The 20850-nt window shown below is 45.1% G+C and overlaps 1 protein-coding gene across 6 annotated transcripts in view; it reads right to left on the bottom strand.

Moving 5' to 3' along the window:
- LOC144114967 (large proline-rich protein BAG6) overlaps positions 1–20850 on the bottom strand; it is a 136044-nt gene that overhangs the window by 6149 nt on the left and 109045 nt on the right. For 3 of the 6 annotated variants that reach the window (XM_077649041.1, XM_077649039.1, XM_077649040.1), the window contains exons 23-26: positions 19133–19503; positions 11203–11355; positions 7907–7993; positions 6600–6707 (exon numbers count right to left, since the gene is read on the bottom strand). In XM_077649041.1, the coding sequence (XP_077505167.1) occupies positions 6600–6707; positions 7907–7993; positions 11203–11355; positions 19133–19503 (719 nt within the window). The remainder of the gene's footprint in view (positions 1–6599; positions 6708–7906; positions 7994–11202; positions 11356–19132; positions 19504–20850) is intronic. The other 3 variants (XM_077649043.1, XM_077649042.1, XM_077649044.1) reach the window with 1 other exon arrangement.

Here is a 20850-nt window from a genome sequence, read left to right as displayed (position 1 = left end):
CATTTCTTCCTCTTGATTTCGACTAGGATGTCATTAATCCGCGTTTGTTCCCTCACCCAATCTGCCTGCTTCTGGTCTCTTAACGTTACACCTATCATTTATCTTTCCATAGCCCGCTGCGTTGTCCTTAACTTGAGCTGAACCCTTTTCGTAGCCGCCCCATAGGTGATTACTGGTAAAATACAGCTATTGTACACTTTTCTCTTGGGGGATATTGGTAAACTGCCATTCATGATTTGAGAGAACCTGCCATATGCGCTCCACCCCATTCTTATCCTTCTAGTTATTTCCCCGTCATGATCTGGATCAGCTTGCACTACCTGCCCTAAGTAGACGTATTCGTTTACCACTTCCAGCTCCTTGTTGCCAATTGTGAACTGCTGTTCCCTTGCTAGACTGTTGAACATTACTTTGGTTTTCTGCATGTTAGTTTATAGACCCACCGTACTGCTCTGTCTAACTCATTGATCATGATTTGCAGTTAATCTCCTGAGTGACTCAGCAAGGCAATGTCATCAGTGAATCGCAGATTATTCAGGCCTCGGAATACCTCCTATAAACACGCGGTGAATAGCATTGGCGAGATTGTGTCTCCCTGCCTGATGCCCTTCCTTATTGCAATTTTATTGCTGACTTTATGGAGGACTATGGTAGCTGTGCAGTTGCTGTAGATATCTTCCAATATTTTCACATAAGGCTCTTCTACATTCCGCAGTGCCTGCATAACTGCTAAGGTTTCCACTGAGACAAATGCTTTCTCGTAGTCAATAAAGGCTATATAGAGGGGTGGGTTATATTCTGCGCATTTCTCTATCACCTGACTGATAGTGTGAATAGATCTATTGTGGAATATCCTTTACAAAAGCCTGCCCGATCATTTGGTTGACTGAAGTCTAAAGTGGCCTCGATTCTATTAGAGATTACTGTAGTAAATACCTTGTAGACAACGGATAGTAAGCTGATCAGCCTGTAATTTTTCAAGTCCTTGGTGTCTGCTTTCTTATGAATTAAGATGTTAGCGTTCTTCCAAGCTTCTGGTACGGTCGAGGTCAGAAGGCATTGCGTATACAGGGTGGCTAGTTTTTCTAGCACAATCTCCCCTTCGTCCTTCAACAGATCTGCTGTTACCTGATCCCCACCAGCTGCTTTTCCCCTTTGCATTGCTCCTAAGGCTTGCTTTGCTTCCTCTTACCTTACTGATGGGATGGCGCATTGCTGTTCGCTACTGTGTCTCTCATTAACGTTCTGATCGCATTGGCTGCTGCATAGATTTGTTTACAACTCTTCGGCTACTTTAACTTATCTTATACATATCGCTAATGACATTGCCCTCCTTGTTTTTAACGTATGCATCTGGTTTTTACCTATGCCTAGTTTCCTCTTTGCCACTTTTACGCTACCTCTGTTCTTTAGAGCATGCTCGATTCTCTCCATATTAAACTTCCTTATGTCGGCTACCCTTTGCCCTTATTTATTAAATTCGATAGCTCTGCTAGTTCTATTTTGTCTCGAGGGCTAGATGCCCTCATGCTTTGGCGTTTTGTAGTCAGAACTTTGTCAGAAAACGGGTGGGTTGTGCCACTGTTGATCTGGTCCGAGCTGTTGGCCTGTGCTTTTGCTGCTTGTCGGGGTTTATCACTCCGAACCGAGCTTCTCACTGCTTTCGGATGCAGACTGGCACATTGCTAGTAATTTCTTTCCCATTTTTAAAAGCAGTCTCGCTGTTCCACGATGCAATGTGCGTTCCTCTTGCTTACGTCCACGCTGTTCTTCTAGCACACCGACACTGCACGCTCATCATGACCTTTTTGGAGTTTGAGCGATGGAGCCTCCTCACATGAGGCTTCATCGCATTTCCAGCATTTTTTTTTTTGCACGGGGCACGAGGTATTTTTTAAATCCATCTTTGGATAATTCGGATATTATTTCCAGTCCCTTGAACTCCGATTAATTATGTTTTGTTAGCCATCATGTTATCTATAGTTGCCAGTAGTGTGTCATTTTGTGGATCTCATTCTGCATGACGAATCATTTTTTTATATCGTGCTGAGTCAGCATAGTTTTGTTTATTTGGGTTGCAAAAACCCTACACTATTTTGAAAAAAATAAGTGTAACAGCATTTGTCTGTTTCATTTCCTGAAATGTTTTTTTTTTATTCTGAACATATATTTCATATTTAAAGCAATTTTTTTTAACATTTGTACAGTCAAAACCCACTACAACGAACACCGCAACAGCAAAATTTCCGCCACAACGAAGTACTTCCGATTTCCCATCAGCATGCCATACAAGGCAATGCAATTATTTTCCCCCACGACAAACAATTTTCGGAGCGAGGTTCCGCTTCAACGAAATTTTTCAGAGTAAGTGGCAGATTTTACTTTTTTTTTGCACATCCACATGTGCTGGTATTTTGTTAGGTTTCACCAAAAGCGGCTGCTGAAGACAGTTTGCACTTTCTACAGTGCAGCTGACATTCCCTGGAGGATCGGAATTAATGTGCAGTCATGTGTGCATAAACACGCAGTGCGGCGCATGACTGCCTGTGATGATTTTGCCGACGGCCAGGACTTCGCGCTTGCGAAACGTGGTCGTTTCGGTGCATAGCGGCTTTTGGCTGTTTTGCTCACTTCGCTGACAAGGGCATAATGAAAATGAGTTCTACAGCGTTCATTTCAGTGTGAAGCAATCATGTCAACGGAAATCGGTTGAAATGTTAAACGTTACATGATAACCGGTGGCTAGTTCCAGAGCGCTTTTTTGTGGTTCACGTTAAGCGTTAGGCCTAGCAACACCAAGCAAGCGGCGCGCAACAATCCGCTGTCTTCCAGGGCGCCAGTGGGATAAACGTTGTTGCAAGAAGCCTGATGTTGGCTAAGGTGCACTCTAGTTTCGCTTTCGCGCCACAGGCGAGCATCGAGATAACTTTTTTTTTTTTATGTCTGGTGCACTCAGCCACTGACCGAGTGCAGCCACTGCGAGGGTCGGTGGTTCCTGGCGGATGTCTCAACAGAAGAACACTCCGCCGGTATGTTCGTGCCGCGAAACATAAAACGTCTTCAAAGAATCGGAGCAACTACATTTCTGGTACGTCGTCTAAAGGATTAATTTCGAGGTGCATGCGACTGCAACTCAACGCGCAGTGACGCGGGAGCACGCGCGCATAGTCTGCGCCGAAATGCATCCAGGCAGTGCTGTATAAGTATGGGTTCTCGCACGACGAAAGCAAGGGCGCTTTTAAAACGCGCAGAAAAATTGGTTTTGATAGCAAATGTAACGGGTGCCTTTATTATGCGATTCCGAGATTTTCAGAGTGCCAAGGAAATCGCCATGATGCCCATTTCGAAACGGTGAAAGACCACAACTGAAAATTTTTTGTAAAATAAACGCTGTTCATTAACTATCCGGTCCAAACTGTCAATGTTCTGGCCCGATTTTACGAAAATGAAGCTTCCGCTTCAGCGAAATTTTTCGCAGGTCCCGTGAATTTCATTGAAGCTGGATTCGACTGTATTCGATTCATATGAGAAAATTTCAATATTCGTACACGCATGTTTATGAGGTCTTGAATTTCCAACTTCAGAAACAGGAACAGTTTGTATTCCTGTTTCTGAAGTAAGAACTTCAAAACCTTATAACTAGGGGTGTGCGAATATTGAAATTTTCGAATACGAATCGAATACGAATATGAAGAAAAAATGGCTTCGAATATCGAATCGAATATCTGGTCAGCACCAGCACAAAAAATAAATTCAGAAAAGATAAACAAGCAAACATTGTTGCTAATATACTTTTTCAAAATAGTGTATGGCCTTTGCAACTGAAATAAACAAAACTAGCCTGCCTGAACACCGTGTATATATATATATAAAAAAAAACATGATGTGCACAGAAATGTATACTACTGAACTGAACAGCATAACAGTATCCAACCTGTAATGTGGTCAGGCAAAATGAAATCCGTAACATGACAAGACTGGAAACAAAAATAACATGATGGCTAGTAAAATCTCATTAATTAGGAGTTCAAAGAACCGGCAGAAGTGCTTGGGTTATTCGAAGGTCGATTTATAAAATGCCCCGTGGCCCCGAAAAAAAAAGAAAAGAAAACTACCGACAATGCGGTAGTCTTATGAGGCGGCTCTGTAGTGCAAACACATGTAAGCCCATGGCAACCACCCGTTTTAGTGCGCTGGAAGAACAACACGAATGCAAGCAAGGGGCCGGGGAACACATACTGGCGTCGGAATGGCGAGACTGCCTCTAAAAAGAAAAAAAAAAAGACCAGCGACGCATCAGTCAGTGTCTGAAAGTGGTACGGTGCTGAGATTGGACTATTGGCGAATGCACGGGCCGACAGTTACCATTGCCACGGGCGAGTGGCGAAGCTCAGAAATCAAACCTACGCAGCCAGGTTTTTTTTTGTTTTTTTTTTACCTAGTGACAGGGGCCCACCAACGTTGTCACGCCTGCCGTTACGCCCGCTTAAGAGGTGTATGGGTTACAGTGCACCATGCAATAGGCGGGATTTTTACAGGACCGCTTGCCCTGTTGTGACACCTCAACTCGCCCCTTCAGGAGCCTCACGCGAAATTCCGCAAGTAGGCTTTCCCGCATAGCGTAGACGAAAATAAGAAGGCGGTGGTCACACTCGGAGAGTTAAGGTGACAGAACAAATGCTATGGGGTGTGGGCATTAATTAGATAGCATATTACGGAAGGATAAAAAATAAACGCGCTTTCGCGTTGCAAATATTAGAAGCGGGCCGTCCCCCATCTTGTTCGCAGCACGAGTGATATGTGGAAAAGCCCACTTGCGGAATTGGCACAAGGTCAAGCCTAGCAGCATCGGAATGCGATCGGTCCACGCGATAAACGATGAAGAAAGAGAACAGGGCCTTTATATTGTTTTACTGGAACTTTAAACTCTATATTCAGATAATTTGCCCAGACATTGTGCTTTTGCCACAAACAAATTTACGAAAGTCGGCATGGTATACGATCGCTGCCAAGCATTCAGGAATTTTTGAATATCCGGAAATTCACGAATATCATTTCTCGAATACGAATATGAACCGAATATGAAACATATTCGATTCGTATTCGAAATTGCGAATATTCGCGCACACCTACTTATAACTCAAGTTCTATGATAGGCTGGACAATAATTTTAGCTTTACTGCATTCCTTGATGTCATGGAACATTTGCTTTCCACTTCAGATATCACTCATTTGCTTTAAATGCAGTTTTTTTCTTTCAGGAATATTCATAATATTCCATTAAAGTTTATGGTCTCTCTCCGGTGCGCCTTTCGATGATAAGCAACGCACCCTTTGCATTGCCGAAGATGTGCTTTTAGCTTTTGTCACTAGTTGGTACCATTGTTTTTTACATTTCTTGAATGAAGCAGCAACCGCAGTCCACTATAACATTATGCTTTTAGGTGTGGAAATTTATACGAATGCTACTCTATAATAAAAATGTCTAATTAGTACTGTCTGGGAGTGAGATTTATATTGGTCTTAGGTACATCACTTGTGTCAACGTGCAATCATTATCGCTTTCGCCGATCACAGTTTCCAGCATCGGCCTGCATAAGAACAGGCATACACTCAGAGTGAAAAATTATCTGTAGAAATTGTCTACACTGTTTCTAACAAAACTGAAGCAGAATAGAACACCTTAGATAGCAAACTTTCCATTGAAAACTAAACATTTTGACAGATTTGCCTGTCTGGTTGCGTTTGAAGACTTATAATAAACTGCACATCTCCAACCAAAAATTTAAATTTTAACCGAACATTTCGAAGCCGACTCTGCTCCTTCACAGCAAAAAAAAAAACGGTGATAAAAATTTTGTGTTTTGGCTCTTTAAGAACACCTGCCATTTAAATTTCCATAAAATTTCATGTATAACTGATATACTCTGATAAAACTCAAGAACAAAAAGGTTATAAAAACAAAGCCACCTGTGATGCCACATGACAACAGATCGACGCCGCTGGTTAGAGGGCCTCCTGTGAGGAAAATTTGCTGCTTTGTTATCGATTTGTATCCGACTAAAACCACGTCTGGTCCGTGGTCTGTGCTGCAGGAGCATCAGCTCGAAGGAATGTGGCCATGTTATGTACACAGTCAAACGGGCACACTCGGCTACTCGACTTGAAATTTGCTCACAAATGCTTCCCCAGACAGTCAAGTGCGTCAACGCAGCCTTCAGGATGAGCTGTACAGAGCCAACGATAACTCTATGTGAAATAAAGTGACACCTAGCAGCATATAAAAGGTTTCAGAGGCAACACCCGTGCAAAATTAGAGCCACAGACCTAAAAGCCAGCTGAACACAACTATCAGCTGCTGCCCAATTTTGCCATTAGTAGCCTACTGCACACTACTCATGTGCTCTATGCAAGTGTGATACTAACTATACACAGGCCACATCTGCACCTCTTGAGCATCCTTGGAAGCTTGTGTCCGGCCTCCAAATGACAGCTAAGCCATTTTCTATGTGGAAAGCCCAATACAGGGAATGTCCGCAAAGATTCTGACACAACAGCAGTGTGTAAGCATCAACAGAAAACCCACCCTCCTGGCTTACCTTTCTTCGCTTTGAAGGCATTCCACAGAAGTAGGCGTCACTGAATGGGGGCTGGGCAGCCTGACGTCGCTGCCTTTGGATGTCCCGTGTGATGATAGGCACCCATTCCTTTGATTCAAGGCAAAAATAATGAGTTTTCAGGGCAGATTGTAAAGGCATTGAAGCAAAACAACAACACAGAAAAGATTACGGTTCTCTCAAGTCAATAATGTGTTGAAGGAGAGGTTCAAAAACATCATTTTCGTTTGCAAGGGAAATCAGGTATATTTAATATTTCAAATATGAGTAGAATTTAAAACAAAACCAAAAATCTTTTTCACAAAGCAATGCCATGAAAAGAAATTTTTAATCACCACCAACCACAGCAGCAGCAGCCAGTATACACCCACTGCAGGATCTCCAATTAATCCTGCCCTGCACCAGTTGCGACCACCCTATAATACCACCAACTTCCTAATCTCACCTGCCCTCCTGACACTCTGCTGTCCCTTGCTATGCTTAGCTTCTCTTGGAGTCCACACCGCTGCCCTAAAGGTCCATTGGTTGTCTGTTCTCCAGATCACGTGCCCTGCCTATGTCCATTTCCTTCTCTCGATTTCACCTAGGATACCATCAACTTGCATTTGTTCCCTAACACACCATGTTCTCTCCCCATCCCTAAATGTTACTGTCATCATTTTCCTTTCCATATCTTGCTGTGCTGTCCACTAATTTAATTCAAGCCTTTATGTTGAAGCCTTTATAGCTACAATGCAACAATGCAGCATGGACAACACAACACAGCGCTTAGCCCTTCAGACGAGAGAGAGAGGGGGGGAGGTGTTATCACGTCTTTATTCTATTGGCTAGAATGGCCAGATATAGTAAACAGTCGTCAACTTGAACTCGCAAGTCTCAAACGAACAGTCGAACCCCGACATATTGAACATGGATGTAACGAATCATTGGCTACATTAAATCTTCCAAAATATTTTTAACAAGGCAAGGTATTGAATGAGATAGGACATAAAACGGATATATCAAACTTCCCATTGCCAAGCAGTGCCTGCTCTGATGACAGGCAGCAGGCTTCGCCGTGCTAGACAAGAAGGTGGTGGTGGTGCGGCAAGCATTTGCGCCCTCATTTCACGTAAGCTACCACCACCACCACAAGAGGTACTGTTGAACACAGATATATCGAATTAGTGCTTATATCGAACTGTCCGAATATCCCCCTGAAAATCAAATGCAAAAGTACTGCAGTGCTGTTCACGTTTACCGAACTCCAGCTCAGCACAACATTCAATATATCGAACTGTGCGCCACACCCCTGAGTGGCGCTCCTCCTCGCATGGCACTCCCGCGATCGCTCTTCGTGCACGAAGCTGGGTCAGCTGCGTGGCCTTGGGCACCGGCTGGAAGTGCAAGCACCGTAAAACCACGTGACAAGGTGAGTGTGGGCTGAACTTGAGGATGGCCGTCGGACTGACGTGCTTATTTTCAACGTTACACTGCTGTCGTGCAAAGAAACCAACATTCGGTGCACTGGTTATATTATGCGGTGGAGCTAGCCCATGTGACCAAAGGCTTGCAGTGGCCCTCGTGTGGCTTGCTTTGCAGCTGAAAGCGACAGCGAGATCAACTGTACCTTATTTTTAACTGCAATATTATTGCATTTATAGTGTATTAGTAACAGAATTAAACCTCTTATAATCAGCGGTGGCTGCTACGCACCGTCTGCTGAGGCTTCAATGCGAAGTGAGCTAGGCTTAGCGCAAACCAGCGAGCTGTGTGCTGCTAGTATGCCAGTGGGCAGCATGTCACTGCAGGAAGCGTGCAACTAATGAGGGTCTACTGTACTCGCATTTCTGGTTTATAGATAATCTTATTTGCTGCTATGTTTTATATACTGAATTATCAACATATCCCCTTCGAGTTCGATATATCCAAGATCAACTGTATAGTGGCGTGAAGGGCTGGTAGCCAGGCGGCTAGTAACCATTCGCACCTCTCCCACCCACTGACAGAGGCCCTGCAGTAACCAACCTGCGGTACGGTCCAACTCAAGCTCCATTAACTCAAGCCAGCTGCCAAATAGCGTAAATAGCGACTGATTTCGTTCTGGTGTGCTATTTTCCACGTGACACAAATGTGTGGTGGGGAGGCCACTTTAGCAGGCACTTGGGCTGCTGCTGTTGCATGCTAGCGATGCTATGTGGGGAGGCCAACCTAACTGGCGCTTGGCAGTTTTTTGTGGTCCCCGGAATCACTGCGAGCACCTTTATTGTGCTAAAACTTCAACACAGGTACCTCCCTGTTCTCTGGTAAGGTTTGCCTAAGTTGCTGTTCCTTCACTGACTAAATTTCACAGCTTGAGTGTGCATTTTTGACAAAATTTGATACTAACGATTCTAGCCATATCGAAGCCAAAGAATTTTTCAGACTGCAATAATTCGGACTTGCATGATATTTTGGACTTTAGTGAGGACCCATTACACACCTCACAGAAACATGTACATATTCACGACCAATATTTTGGACCCTGTGGATTCCAAAAGTTTGATTTTTCAGACTAAAATAGAAGAAAGAAATAGTGTGAGGACCGTTCTTTCTGACCGAAATTTTAGTTAATTAGACCTAATGTGGATGCATGCAGGCATCACTTTCATGTCAACCAGTTCTTGGCTATCATTAAAGATGCTATCTTGGATTAAAACAGAGTCAGACGAGCTGGCTTGGATAGGCATGACTATTATTTCTCATTGTAGCCAGTCGAGTTAGCGATACGTTCTTTATTGCCATCAAGGTGGCCTACAAAGAGAGCGCACAGGCCAGGACATGTGATCGTGTTTAAAATGGGCCAGCTCAATAATCCACCGCGGCTAGACAATGCCACTCATGGTGCAGGCAGATGAAGGCGACTGCTTCATTGGTTCTCCCTCTCTTGGTCTTCGCAACCATTGCTGCCCAAAAAACTGACAGTTAATGCTTTAGGCGGCGCGTGCACTGCGGCATATTTGCAGCATGACCTCCGGTTGCATCACAGTCCGGTATCTATTAAGTGGGTAGCATGGACATGATGAAAGTATGACAGACTCAAATATGTTCTCATAATACAGTTAAACCTCGATTCAACGAAGTCTGTAAAATCGGTAGTTTACTCCGTAACAGTGAAATTTCGCTACATCAAAATTCATCTCCTAGCATGCTAAAAATCCATCAAAATGCACTGCATACGGATAACTGATGAGAAAATCCTTATTTGCGATTAAGGTGGTCCTGTACTCCTGCCCTTTCTTCGCCAGCAGCAACGGCGCTACGCACATCTTGCTTATGTTCCGAGTTCGCGAGACGCCTCGGCACGTCTACCGTGCCAACCTCCTCATGGGTGACGGGAACGATGCACTCGTCTTTTCGCGCTCGAGTTTTGGTTTTGCTGTCATCATCCTTTTATAAGTCTCCCGAGCCACCCTGAGCACATCGCCGACACGACTACAAGTTCCGCCGCTGCGACTTCGTGGCCTGATGCCATATACCCCCCTCCCCTTCCCCGTACTGTCCTTTCTTACTCCATCTCGGCTGAGAACAGTGTCCTTCAATCACGAACCAATGAAATGAAAACAGGCCTGCCCCACTCCCCGTGTTTTCCGCCGTAAGCGCGAGTGTGCGTCTTTCTGCACATACATGCATCATTTGAGTGAGAACCGAGGTTGTCAAGTGTGAGGTATGCAATGGGCTTTACAGCTGGTGGTTTGCCAACGGCACTGACCACTCCAGTCCTGTTACCAAGCTTAGGGCATCTGTAAATGAGATAAACCCGGCGTGTTTCCTTTAAGCACGGGCAGCGTGTCGCATTCAGCGCTGATTTTGGGCGAGATAGCGAGAACCGCAGGCTGGCCTGGCAGGCTACCAAGGGTGCGCAGATGCTCATGCAAGCCTCGCCCGTACTGCCCCAGATGGCACGGCCAGCGGCGCGCTGGCCACAATGATTGCCAAGATGATTGCCGTCGTATTTATGTCTACCTATGCGCTGTGTGTGTAAAGCCGGACGGTGCCCATGGTGTTCTATGGACGCGAAGTTACGAAAACTGGAATACTTCCTTACATCGAGGATTTCGTTACACTAAAGTTCATTACATCGAGGTGTAACTATCGCTTGTAAACAGAAAGTGGGAAACGGCAAAGCTCGCGATTTTTACAGGCAGTTTTTTTTTATTACTGCACGGATTTTTTGGACTGTTAGATTATTCGAACCATTTTGCAAATCCTGCCAAGATCGAAAAATCAGTCGACGACTGTATTTACAATTTTTTATCTGTTTGCTATAATGAAGTTCGAATGTAGTGGCTAAGCTGAATTTTTCATGTCACCCATTTAACTTCAATAGCTACCGCGCCCTTTTCACTGCTTATCATGAAAGGTTTTCGTAACAAATTTTGGATATCTCAAAATCTAGCCTGTAAGAACTCCAAAAGCCAGCAGTTTGTCCAGACTGCATGCCCTGCTATGAGTCTGAACATGATATTAATGAGCAAGTCTGCACTCGTGCTCCACAATGCACACCCCTTTCTGCCACTTTGTACTTCATGTGAAAAGCTTCCAAATGGGGTAAATTTGCTCTCACTGATGGGACAGAGGCATGCCAGGATTCTGAGCCCAAGATCACAGGGAGTGGCTGTTCATCCATCGAGGGAGGTGCTGGCCGGCTCTCTGAGGCTACGTTTGCAGTTGCCCCATTGTTCAGGCCATGGGCACCACGCTCAGCAGAACTTTGCTCCTGCAAAGAACAGAGTTAAATTGCTCCACTCATTTGTCCCATTAAAAAATTTATGACCAGCTGCACCTTTCAACCAGACTTGACACACACTTGCATAAAACTGCTAGAGACAACCTCTTGAAGTCCAAGTACCTTATTTACTCAATTAGAACGTGCACCATATTTCTGGAAAAAAATAATTTAAACATGACATGCGCGTTAGAATCAAGTATAAAAATAAAACTATGTCAACAACAACCTAATGTTATCGGCATCACAAAATGGTGGCTCGATATCGCCATATTGCCTACTAAGTCATGGATACCGATAGGCCTTGCGAGCATGTGAAGTGTCCCGTCAGCAAGGCCCTGACCTGGACTTGAGCGAACATGTAAGCTTTGGTTGAGAAGGCGTGCTGAGCTTATTATGATGTCAGGTTGAAAACAAAAACAAAAAAGACTGATGTCGTGTGCGAAGGCAAATGGTAATCAGGCCGCCTCACGTGCGTTTGGTGTTCCTGAGACTTGTGTGTGTGATTGGCAAAAGCAAAGAAACAGGATTTTTGCCAGCAAGTTGATTCTGAATGTTTTCAACAGGCCGAAGAAAGCAGTTTCCAAAACCGTCAAACATCAAGATGAAGAGTGGCCCTTGACATAACAGGACTTTGCGGGATGGGTGAAGGATGCACTGTGCACAATCACGTCTGCCTAGGTCAACAAGGCCTTCAAAAAGTGGAGTACTTCAAATGCCATGGATGGCACTGAGGATGAAATGCATTGGGTCGTTAAGAGCAACAGGGAGGCTTTTTTTTTTTTATAGCAATGATATGGGGTGACAATTTTGCCGGTCAGATGAGGAAAGGCGAACGAGGCGGTGGCACAGTTCACTTCATCGTGACATTCAAGCAGCTGTAATAAAGACTGGTTGTTCCACGTGAGAAGATTCATTTCTTTATTGAAGCATTAAAATCTGGTGCACATTACAAATGAAAGCATTCACTTTTTTCTGACTGTAAAAACCAGGTTCACATGACAATCGAGGGTGTGTCAGGATCAAGTAAATACGGCATGTCTTCAGATGGACATAAAGGTTGCGTCTGTCCACAAAGAGTAGTGTTGCAATGAAGGATTCAGTGTAAAATGGCTCAATCCTCAAAGGAATATATTAAAATCATTACAGTGCAATATGGGATGACAAAAAAATGAACACTTAATTTGTCAAGACCTAATACTTGCATCCGCTCCTCCTAATGGCCATGGACATGCTTAGCCGTTTCCATACTGCAGTTAAACCTGGTTGTAATGAACCTCCATATAGTGAATTCCTCGATATTGCAAAGTTCCACAATTCCCCAGTGCCGCCTTCACTGATGCGTGCATATTTGAGACCTCTATGTAACGAAGGTGTTGCGGTAGTTGCCCTTGACATAACAAACTCGCTACGCCGACTATCTGTTAGCTTGTGCTAAGTTACGAAATTTGGCAGAAAAGTTTCACGACTATAAAGCATGAAGTCATGAAAGGTTATGTCTATGACTGCAACGAGCGACTGCAGTTGACACAACACGCCATGCTTCAGCGCTGTCAGCGCATCTCCGCTGCTTTCGCTTTTGGAATGTGATACTACGTGGCACTACAGCAGTTCATGCTCAAAAGTAGCGAAAAATAATAAGACAAAGCAAAAAAGGTAGCGTTTTCACATAATTAAACTGAATAGGACGTGTAAAAGCACTTGAACCAACACCGCCTCAAAGGCAACCTCATGCAAGATCTTATCGTGTGTGTGTGTGTGTGTGTGTGTGTGTGTGTGTGGGGGGGGGGGGGGGGGGGGGAAGAAAGGGGATAGTCCCCTCCCCGCATTGTCACGCCGATCCCTGCATTGTCACACTAGCAGGGTCATGAGAGCCGGCCAATGCCACTGGCTGAAAGAGGGTCCTTTTTTCTGGAAAAGCTGCTTCATTCTTGAGTTGTATCAGACTATAATGAGGGGCTAGTCAGTGATTTTAGTCTGAGCGCATTCTGCTTTGGTTGACAAACTCACTTCCCTAGTGCCATATCTATTTCAAGAATACAGCAGTTTTCTCACTTCCCAATGGGTCCTGTGTGGATGCCCACGTAGCCCGGAGTGGTCCTCTTATCCAGTTAAGGTCTGGGGTTGTGTCTGCTTCTTCGGTGGTTCCCAGCCGCATAGGAGTATCGGGCTCATTCAGAAGCAAGAAGTGATGATTGTTAGTAGTGAATGATGCGAGCTTCCGGCTGAGTGGTGTATGACGATCATAGCCCCAGTGTGGATGGGGGCAGTTGAAGTCACCAAGCAGGAGAGTGATTTCACTGTTGTTGGAAGTTGGAACGTGAGGTAATAGTGTCCAGTGCAGGGAAGAAGGAGTTGGGTTGGTTGGTGCCCAGGGAAAAATGTCAATCATTGATGCGAAAATGGAAAAATACTAAAGCCAATCGCTCACTTCAAATGCGCATACATGAACAAAACCAACAATATCAAGCCTATGCCGAGCAACTCGTATAAAAAAGAACTGGTGGTCCGTCTGCAATAACTTGAACGGATAACTGCACACAGCACGCATTTGGCAACTCTTCCAAACTAATTTTGACCAAGTGAGACTGCAGAACACACTGGCCAAACTTCGGCTTACAATGCACATTTCACCATATATATTACTGTAGAGAGTGTTCCGTATTTATCTGTCTGGGTTGTGAAAAATTCTACTCCGCGAACTACTTGCCTGTTTGGGTTCAAGCGCAGACATAAGGTAGCTTATGACGGTCTGCAGTTATGAATAAATAATTTAAACATTGGAACTTACCTGAACTATCTGGAATCGGTGAAAAACTAGAGTCATCCGCGCGCAGAATTTTTGTCGAGGCGAGCGGGATAGCGGATTTGAGAGGCTGCGCCATCTGGTGAGCTGCAAGGCAACCAATACCCCTGCTCGAAGCTGGGGTAGGGCTTCCAGTAGCCCAGATGGCGCAGCCTGCCAAATCTCCTGCTCTGCTCGCCTAGACAAAAATTCTGCGCACATACGACTGCAGTTTTTCGCCGATTCCAGGCAAGTTCCGATGTTTAAATTATTATGAAAAATGCAGACTATCATCAGCTACCCCATGGTCTGTGCTTGAGCCCAAACAGCCAATAGTTTGCACAGGAGGATTGTTTACAACCTGAACACATAAATACGAAACACCCTGTATATACTTGTGTAAAGGGCACCTTCCTGTAAGGGGCCCCACCCCAACTTGGCAGTCGGTAATTTGAAAAAAAAAAAAAAAAAAGTCGTCCAGAAGAACTGTTTTATGTGCGCATAATTTTTCCCCATGATACAATCCACTGGGAGAAAAAACGAGATAACTGCCTACGGCACTTGGTACGACCATGGACGCGCCGTGCCGTCCAGCGTGCCAGACTCTGCCTAGAATCGCAAACACACAGTGCCTCAGCGCTAGAAACTCGTCTTGTGCGCTCGGCATTCACACCAGAAAAGGCAAAAAGTTACGCAGCACAGAAGTTTGAAAGGGCTGCACCCACATTGGCGGAACGTTTCCCTGCGGCGATGCGCTGTCCACCAGGCTTGGGCGCCGTAGTAGCGCGCCGTTCGACCGATGTCGCTAGGCCTAGTGCGCTTGCATCGAAGCAGCAGCAAAAATGCTTTGAATCTAGTGATAGTTATCGTAAAAGAGACTAACCTCGTTACCAGTTTATCATCACACAACAACCTCTCATTGAAATGAATATATAATTTATCTCTGCAAGGCTTTCGGCAATGAAACGCACGGAAATACAGGCCAGGCAAAGGCCTTCTCGCACTGATTGCCGCGGGTAGCACCGAACCGCCGGCCAAGGCATACTGTCAGTCGAGTGCCTGATCTTCAGAGAATGTTCATAACTTCGAATTACATGTCATTTGCCAGTAATGTGATTTAGCAATTTGTTTTACTCCAGTCGGTTAATTCGTGCCAGTCGTCTGGCGCGTGTCATCATCCATACTTTCAATGCATTGTGTTTTTGAAGGATTCACTGGAGCTGCTCTATTCGTTATAAAAATGTGCGTCACAGCGTGAACTGAGGGACGCGTAATCGGGGTATAAGGACTGCAACCTGTCAAAACCGCGGAAAAAAAAAAGTGTTGTCCTTACACAAGTATATAACTGTAACTCTTTCCTTACTGCGCCATAGGCCATCGGTCATATATGACTGATATTTTGAGCCTGCCGCCAAAAATTCAGGACTGCGCTCCTGGACAAGTTGCGCCATATAGTTTGCTTCTATAACATCATCTCTTTGGTTTCAGTTTTGTTTTTTCCATTTCTAATGTGAAAAGGGGACGTTAAAAATGAAACTGACCGGAAGTAGTCCGCTGGTCACCAATCATGGTGTCCGTTTCGCCAAGCGCTCCTCAAAGGCAAAAGGCTACACTGAGCATTTCTGTCAGTTCTCATGCTGTCCATTTTTGTTTAGAGTAACAGTGATGAGTTAGACAACCAGTTGGAATGGTCGGATTTCAGTTTCGATTGCGAGACTTCGTCTCAGAGGCGTGGGATATCAGTGCGTGCTCACACGTGATTCGTTTTACCCTTCATGTTTTATTTTATGTAGTGCGCTTGATTTGTAAACGATGAAAGTGGTTTTATTTGGTGTTTTAGGGTCTTCGCAGCATATTTTACCAAATGTGCCAGCAAAGTGCTCTTTATCCACCCTTCAAGCTGCCTACTGCGCCAATTGATTATCCACCTACCCTGCTTGAATATCGTGACGAGGAGGTCAACTCACCATTTGAACTCCCCGAATAGCACATGGCACTCTTCCAACTCAACCGGTGTACAGCTTCTAGGGCAGATCTAGTCACCAACAGTACGCTTTTTAACCTTCCAGACTCCAAATTGCTTGAACTACTAGACCACATGTCATGTTTGGAAGACAGGGCACCTACCCCCATCTGGAAAGAAGCTGTCATTCTTGCACAAAAACCGGGCAGATCTATGAATTCACTGGCAAACCTCCACCCCACATCACTCACTTCCTTTATGGGAAAGGTTATGGAGAAAATGCTGCTCACTCGCCTGGAGTGGCACCTAGATCACTGTCACCATCTACCCCTACACTCAACTATATACAAAACTTCCTGACCGATCAGACAGTAAAGCTCACTGGCCCAGATAATCAGCCCTCGCCACCTGTCCTCATCAAACAAGGACACGGTCCAAGGCTCAATTTCAACCCCCCATTGTTCAACTTAGTAATAAAAATCTTCCGGCTAAACTTGCTGCCGTTCCTCATCAACATGTCGTCTATGTGGAAGGCATAACAGTCTGGTGTGCTCATGGTAACACAGGGTGTCAAGCAGCTACCGTCCAATAAGGCCTGGACATTATATTCAAGCCTAGGCTCCCGGTGTGGAGCTCAAATGCTCGCCGAAAAAATCAGCCTACACTGTTGTTCTCAATCACTAAAGGATGGCCGCTAATGCTTACCGCTCTCTCATTACTTTGAAAATTGATAACCTCCCTAATCCACATCAAGAATATGTTCGCATCCATGGCTTCTTCCAGCAACAGGATGGCAATAGCGCAGTGTGGACATCAACAATCCTACGACAAATAAATACCCACCACATGCTCAAACGCATTCCCCGTACCAGCCATGGCCTCAATGAAAACGAGCTCCACAAGACTGTTGAAGCAACCGTGTTCTCACGAGTCACGTATGCTCCCTCGTACCTCCACCTAGCGAAAACTCAACAAAATTGAAACAGACAATGCTTACGCACAGATATAGCTGTCCCGCAATAGGCAGCTAACTGTCTCACTCAACAGACCACTTTGCACAACACACTAGAGGAGAAGACTGCTGAGCATCATGAAGCTCAGCACCACCACTTGACCACCTCCCGCCAAGGCAGTGCTCCCGCCATCAGTGAGTCCATCATCATACTGGCGTTCCTGATCTGACCTCCGATGAAGCACGAGCAATCGCAAAAGCGATCCTTCACCACCCTCACCAAACTAACACTATCACAGTGCGCAAGAACAGCAAGAACGCCCTCCGTGACTTCACCACCAACATGCCCCTGGGATATACCCACGCCCAGCTAAACACCTACCTTCACCAGCACCCAAAGCTGCATGTCCTTCTGGAATGGGTCCCCAGTCACCATGCAATAGGAGGGAACAAACGGGCACATGCCCTCGCTAGCAACACGTCTCCCAGCAACCCTTCCCCTTGGTCGCATGGTTGCAACCCCAACTGCCATCTCCTTCCTCCTTCCCCTTCCACATCTTACTTGCCACGAATCTACTTTCATTACACAAGCGCAAACAAATTCTCTACCATACCATACAACAGCCACATTGCTCTGGTCATACCCGCTGGCAGGTATGTGGTGCCTACCCTGAAAACACACACATACTGAACCTGCCTGTCGCAGGCAGCAACCGGTGCAGCGCGCTGGCCGAGTTTTCGCACATGGGTCGCCTGCTTTACTTCTGTCGCGAGTGTCACACTGCGGAGTGCTTCTTATCAGCACCTCTGAAGGTGGAGAGTTGCTCTGTTCTTCATGGCGTCGTGGGTATAGCAGTAGCTTCACATTCCAGAGGTTCCTAGTTCGAATCTCCGTGGTCGAGAATTCTTTTTTCCTTTTATTATTTTAGCCTTAAATAATCTCTCCAGTCTTGTTTACCCGCGAGCAACTGGATTTATTTTTCGAGCCATGCCTTTCTGACCCAGCAATAAGTGCCGCTCAGTACTGGGCTGCACTCAATCTAGGTTCATAATCACGATTGTTAAGGAGATTGTTTTAATATGGTGGGACTTGTTTAAAACAGTTAAAAATGAAGCGTCCCGGCTGATGAATTTCGCATAGCAGGAAATGACAAAAGAAGAGTGAGAACGAGAAAGGGCGAAGTCGGCAGGAGGTCTCGCACGTTGTCTCACTAGTGTGACATGGGAGTTGGCGGACCATCGGCCAACTGCCGTCTTGTGGGAGACCTGGCGTCGACGCCAACAGTCGGCCGACTGTTTTAGTCGGTGCAGTGTGACATAGAGCCAGACATCATGACGACATGGTTTTGGCAGACCAAATCAGCCGACTGTTGGCCTAGTGTGACAGGCCTATAACCATTACTATGTACAGAAGCAGACCCTAAACATAGCAAGTTTTTTTTTTCTGAATATTTTTTTCTTTGTGATTTGTTATTATGAATGACTCGCTCTACGGACCATTTTGCTAGAGAATCAAAGTGTCCAAATTAACGAGGCACGATTGTATGTGACACTTTGGCACATCAGAAATGAAGCAGGCATAAATGAGAAAGAGTTTGGAAAGAAACACTTATCAAGCAGTCTCAAGAGGAGTATTCTTCAAAATCTCAACATTTTTCTCACATTGCTGCTACCTTGCATTGTCTTTCAGTACATAATGGAGCAGCGACACGAACTGACTGGTCTGGATGTGCCATCAAATGCTAGTCTGTGAGGCAGCGCAAGATATCACTTAAACATACATGCATGAACTCAGTAGTTAGTGTCAAACAGTTTCCTTTTGTTTAGCTGCGTTTATGGGAAGCCGAACAACATTCCCAGAGTTGTTCATCTTAACAGAGTTCATATCAAAAGAAATCCACCATAAAGCGCTGCTTCAGAGATATCCTCATAAGCAACACCAAGGATGGACTGAAGTTTAGAACTGATTAATTGCAGGTGGAAAACCTCAGCACTATGACCAATATTCATGAAATGTAAAATCCGACTTTCTTTACTCAGAAATGAGAGAGGGATGGAATATGCTTACCGTGACTTCCAGGTCAACTTCCATGCTTGGCGGAGTGGCGCCATTCTGATTGGAGAGGCTGCCAGAAGAGGCCCTTGGTTGGGCGTTATGCTGCACCAGGTACTTTGCAGCAATGGCGGCAGTGGCAGCTTGTGAAGACGACAAGCCATCAGAGACCTTCTTCCAGAAAGCCCCTACCCAGCTACAGAAGAAGACTTGGGTTTTGCAGCTCAGATTCCTGCTCAGCCCCAGAAGAATGGGATCCATTCTGGCACGAAAGATTGCATTCAGCGACTCCGTGCCATCCTCAAAACAACTCAATGCCAGGGCAACCAGGTCACTCACTGCCACTTTAATAAGCGAGAGCAATTCCTGGCCAAAATTTTCCTTCCCTGAAAAAGAAAAGTACAGCTTCTTTTTTTTAAAGCGCTTCATGTGAATGGCCAGCTGCCCAATACAAGAATCCCATGAAAAACTGTCTTAAGAAAGAGCTTCAGTGCACTCATGAACCTTATGGCAAACGTTGCTTCAACCTGTAACCTGATATGCTACTGTGGACAACCATGCAAATAACAGGCAGCATGCCGTTTCCAATTTAGTGCCCAAGTTAACAAATTAAGAGCATTATAGCTTTACGGCTACAGTTCTATCAAAGGCAGAGGATGGGACAGTATGGGAACAGTACAGCTATTACTATCACTTCTCTGCCATGATAGGAGGGCAAGTTTTTTTTTTGTCTTTTACACACGCACGCAGTACTTCAAGCAAATGATGGCATACCATGAACTTGAAATTGATGAGAAATCAATAATGATGTGTGAAAAAGACAAAAGTGCAGAAAAAAAAGCTCAATAACAGCATGTGCAGGTCCCAAGTAAGTACTGTAATTAATCGATTCTAAAACATCCTCAACGCACCACAGACTTTCATGCTTACAAAAATGGAAAAACCACAATTTGTGCAGAAGTACGAAGCGACGTTCACATCTACTTCCGCGTTACTGCTTGTTGCACTCTTGACAGTCCTTTGCTCTCAGTGCACCACAGCACGTCTTCCTATATGCCGTCATAGTGACGAGCCTCCATAGACTCCAAAGCTATCTTCATTTTTGAGCAGAAGCAAGGATGTCCAATATGATAGTGATCAACAACGGCAAAGGAAAACAGTGAAGAGCCCAGTAAGGTGGTGGGACCTTATATCTCCAAGATTCCAACCATGCCAAATGGCAATGCAAAAAGGCTTAGCCGCCAATTTGGTTGAGTGTTTTCTTTTTAATGATGTGCAAAGACAGTAGCATACATAGATCACCATGTAGCATTAGCATAGAACCGGTAAATAATTTATAAATTAATTCATCGCCTCATGCTGTTTCGGTTCCAGCAGCTGAACGATGGCTGCGACACTGTTTAGTACAGGTCATGTGAGGCATGAAATAACTGCAATATACAGTAGAACCCCGCTGTTACGTTCCTCACAGCTGCGTTTTCCCGGCTGCTACGTCGTTTTCATCCGGTCCCGGCATAGCTTCCATAGGATCCAATGCATAAGGAACCCCGCTGTTACGTAGTAGCTGTGAAAAACGTTCCCGCATGATATGTCGCAACTTATCACCCCGAACACGCCTGGGCTGAAGTAGACAACGCGCTCCAACCGCCATTTTGAGTTTTGGCAAGTTTTGGCCGGGGTTGGCTATGGAACTGGCTGCAAGAAGCCACACGACAGTTCGAGAGACCGCCACT

This window comes from Amblyomma americanum, chromosome 1, assembly GCF_052857255.1.
Source record: "Amblyomma americanum isolate KBUSLIRL-KWMA chromosome 1, ASM5285725v1, whole genome shotgun sequence".
Taxonomy (NCBI): domain Eukaryota; kingdom Metazoa; phylum Arthropoda; class Arachnida; order Ixodida; family Ixodidae; genus Amblyomma; species Amblyomma americanum.
The sequence above is the reverse complement of the archived record's forward strand: the minus strand, read 5'-3'. Positions and strand labels throughout refer to the sequence as shown.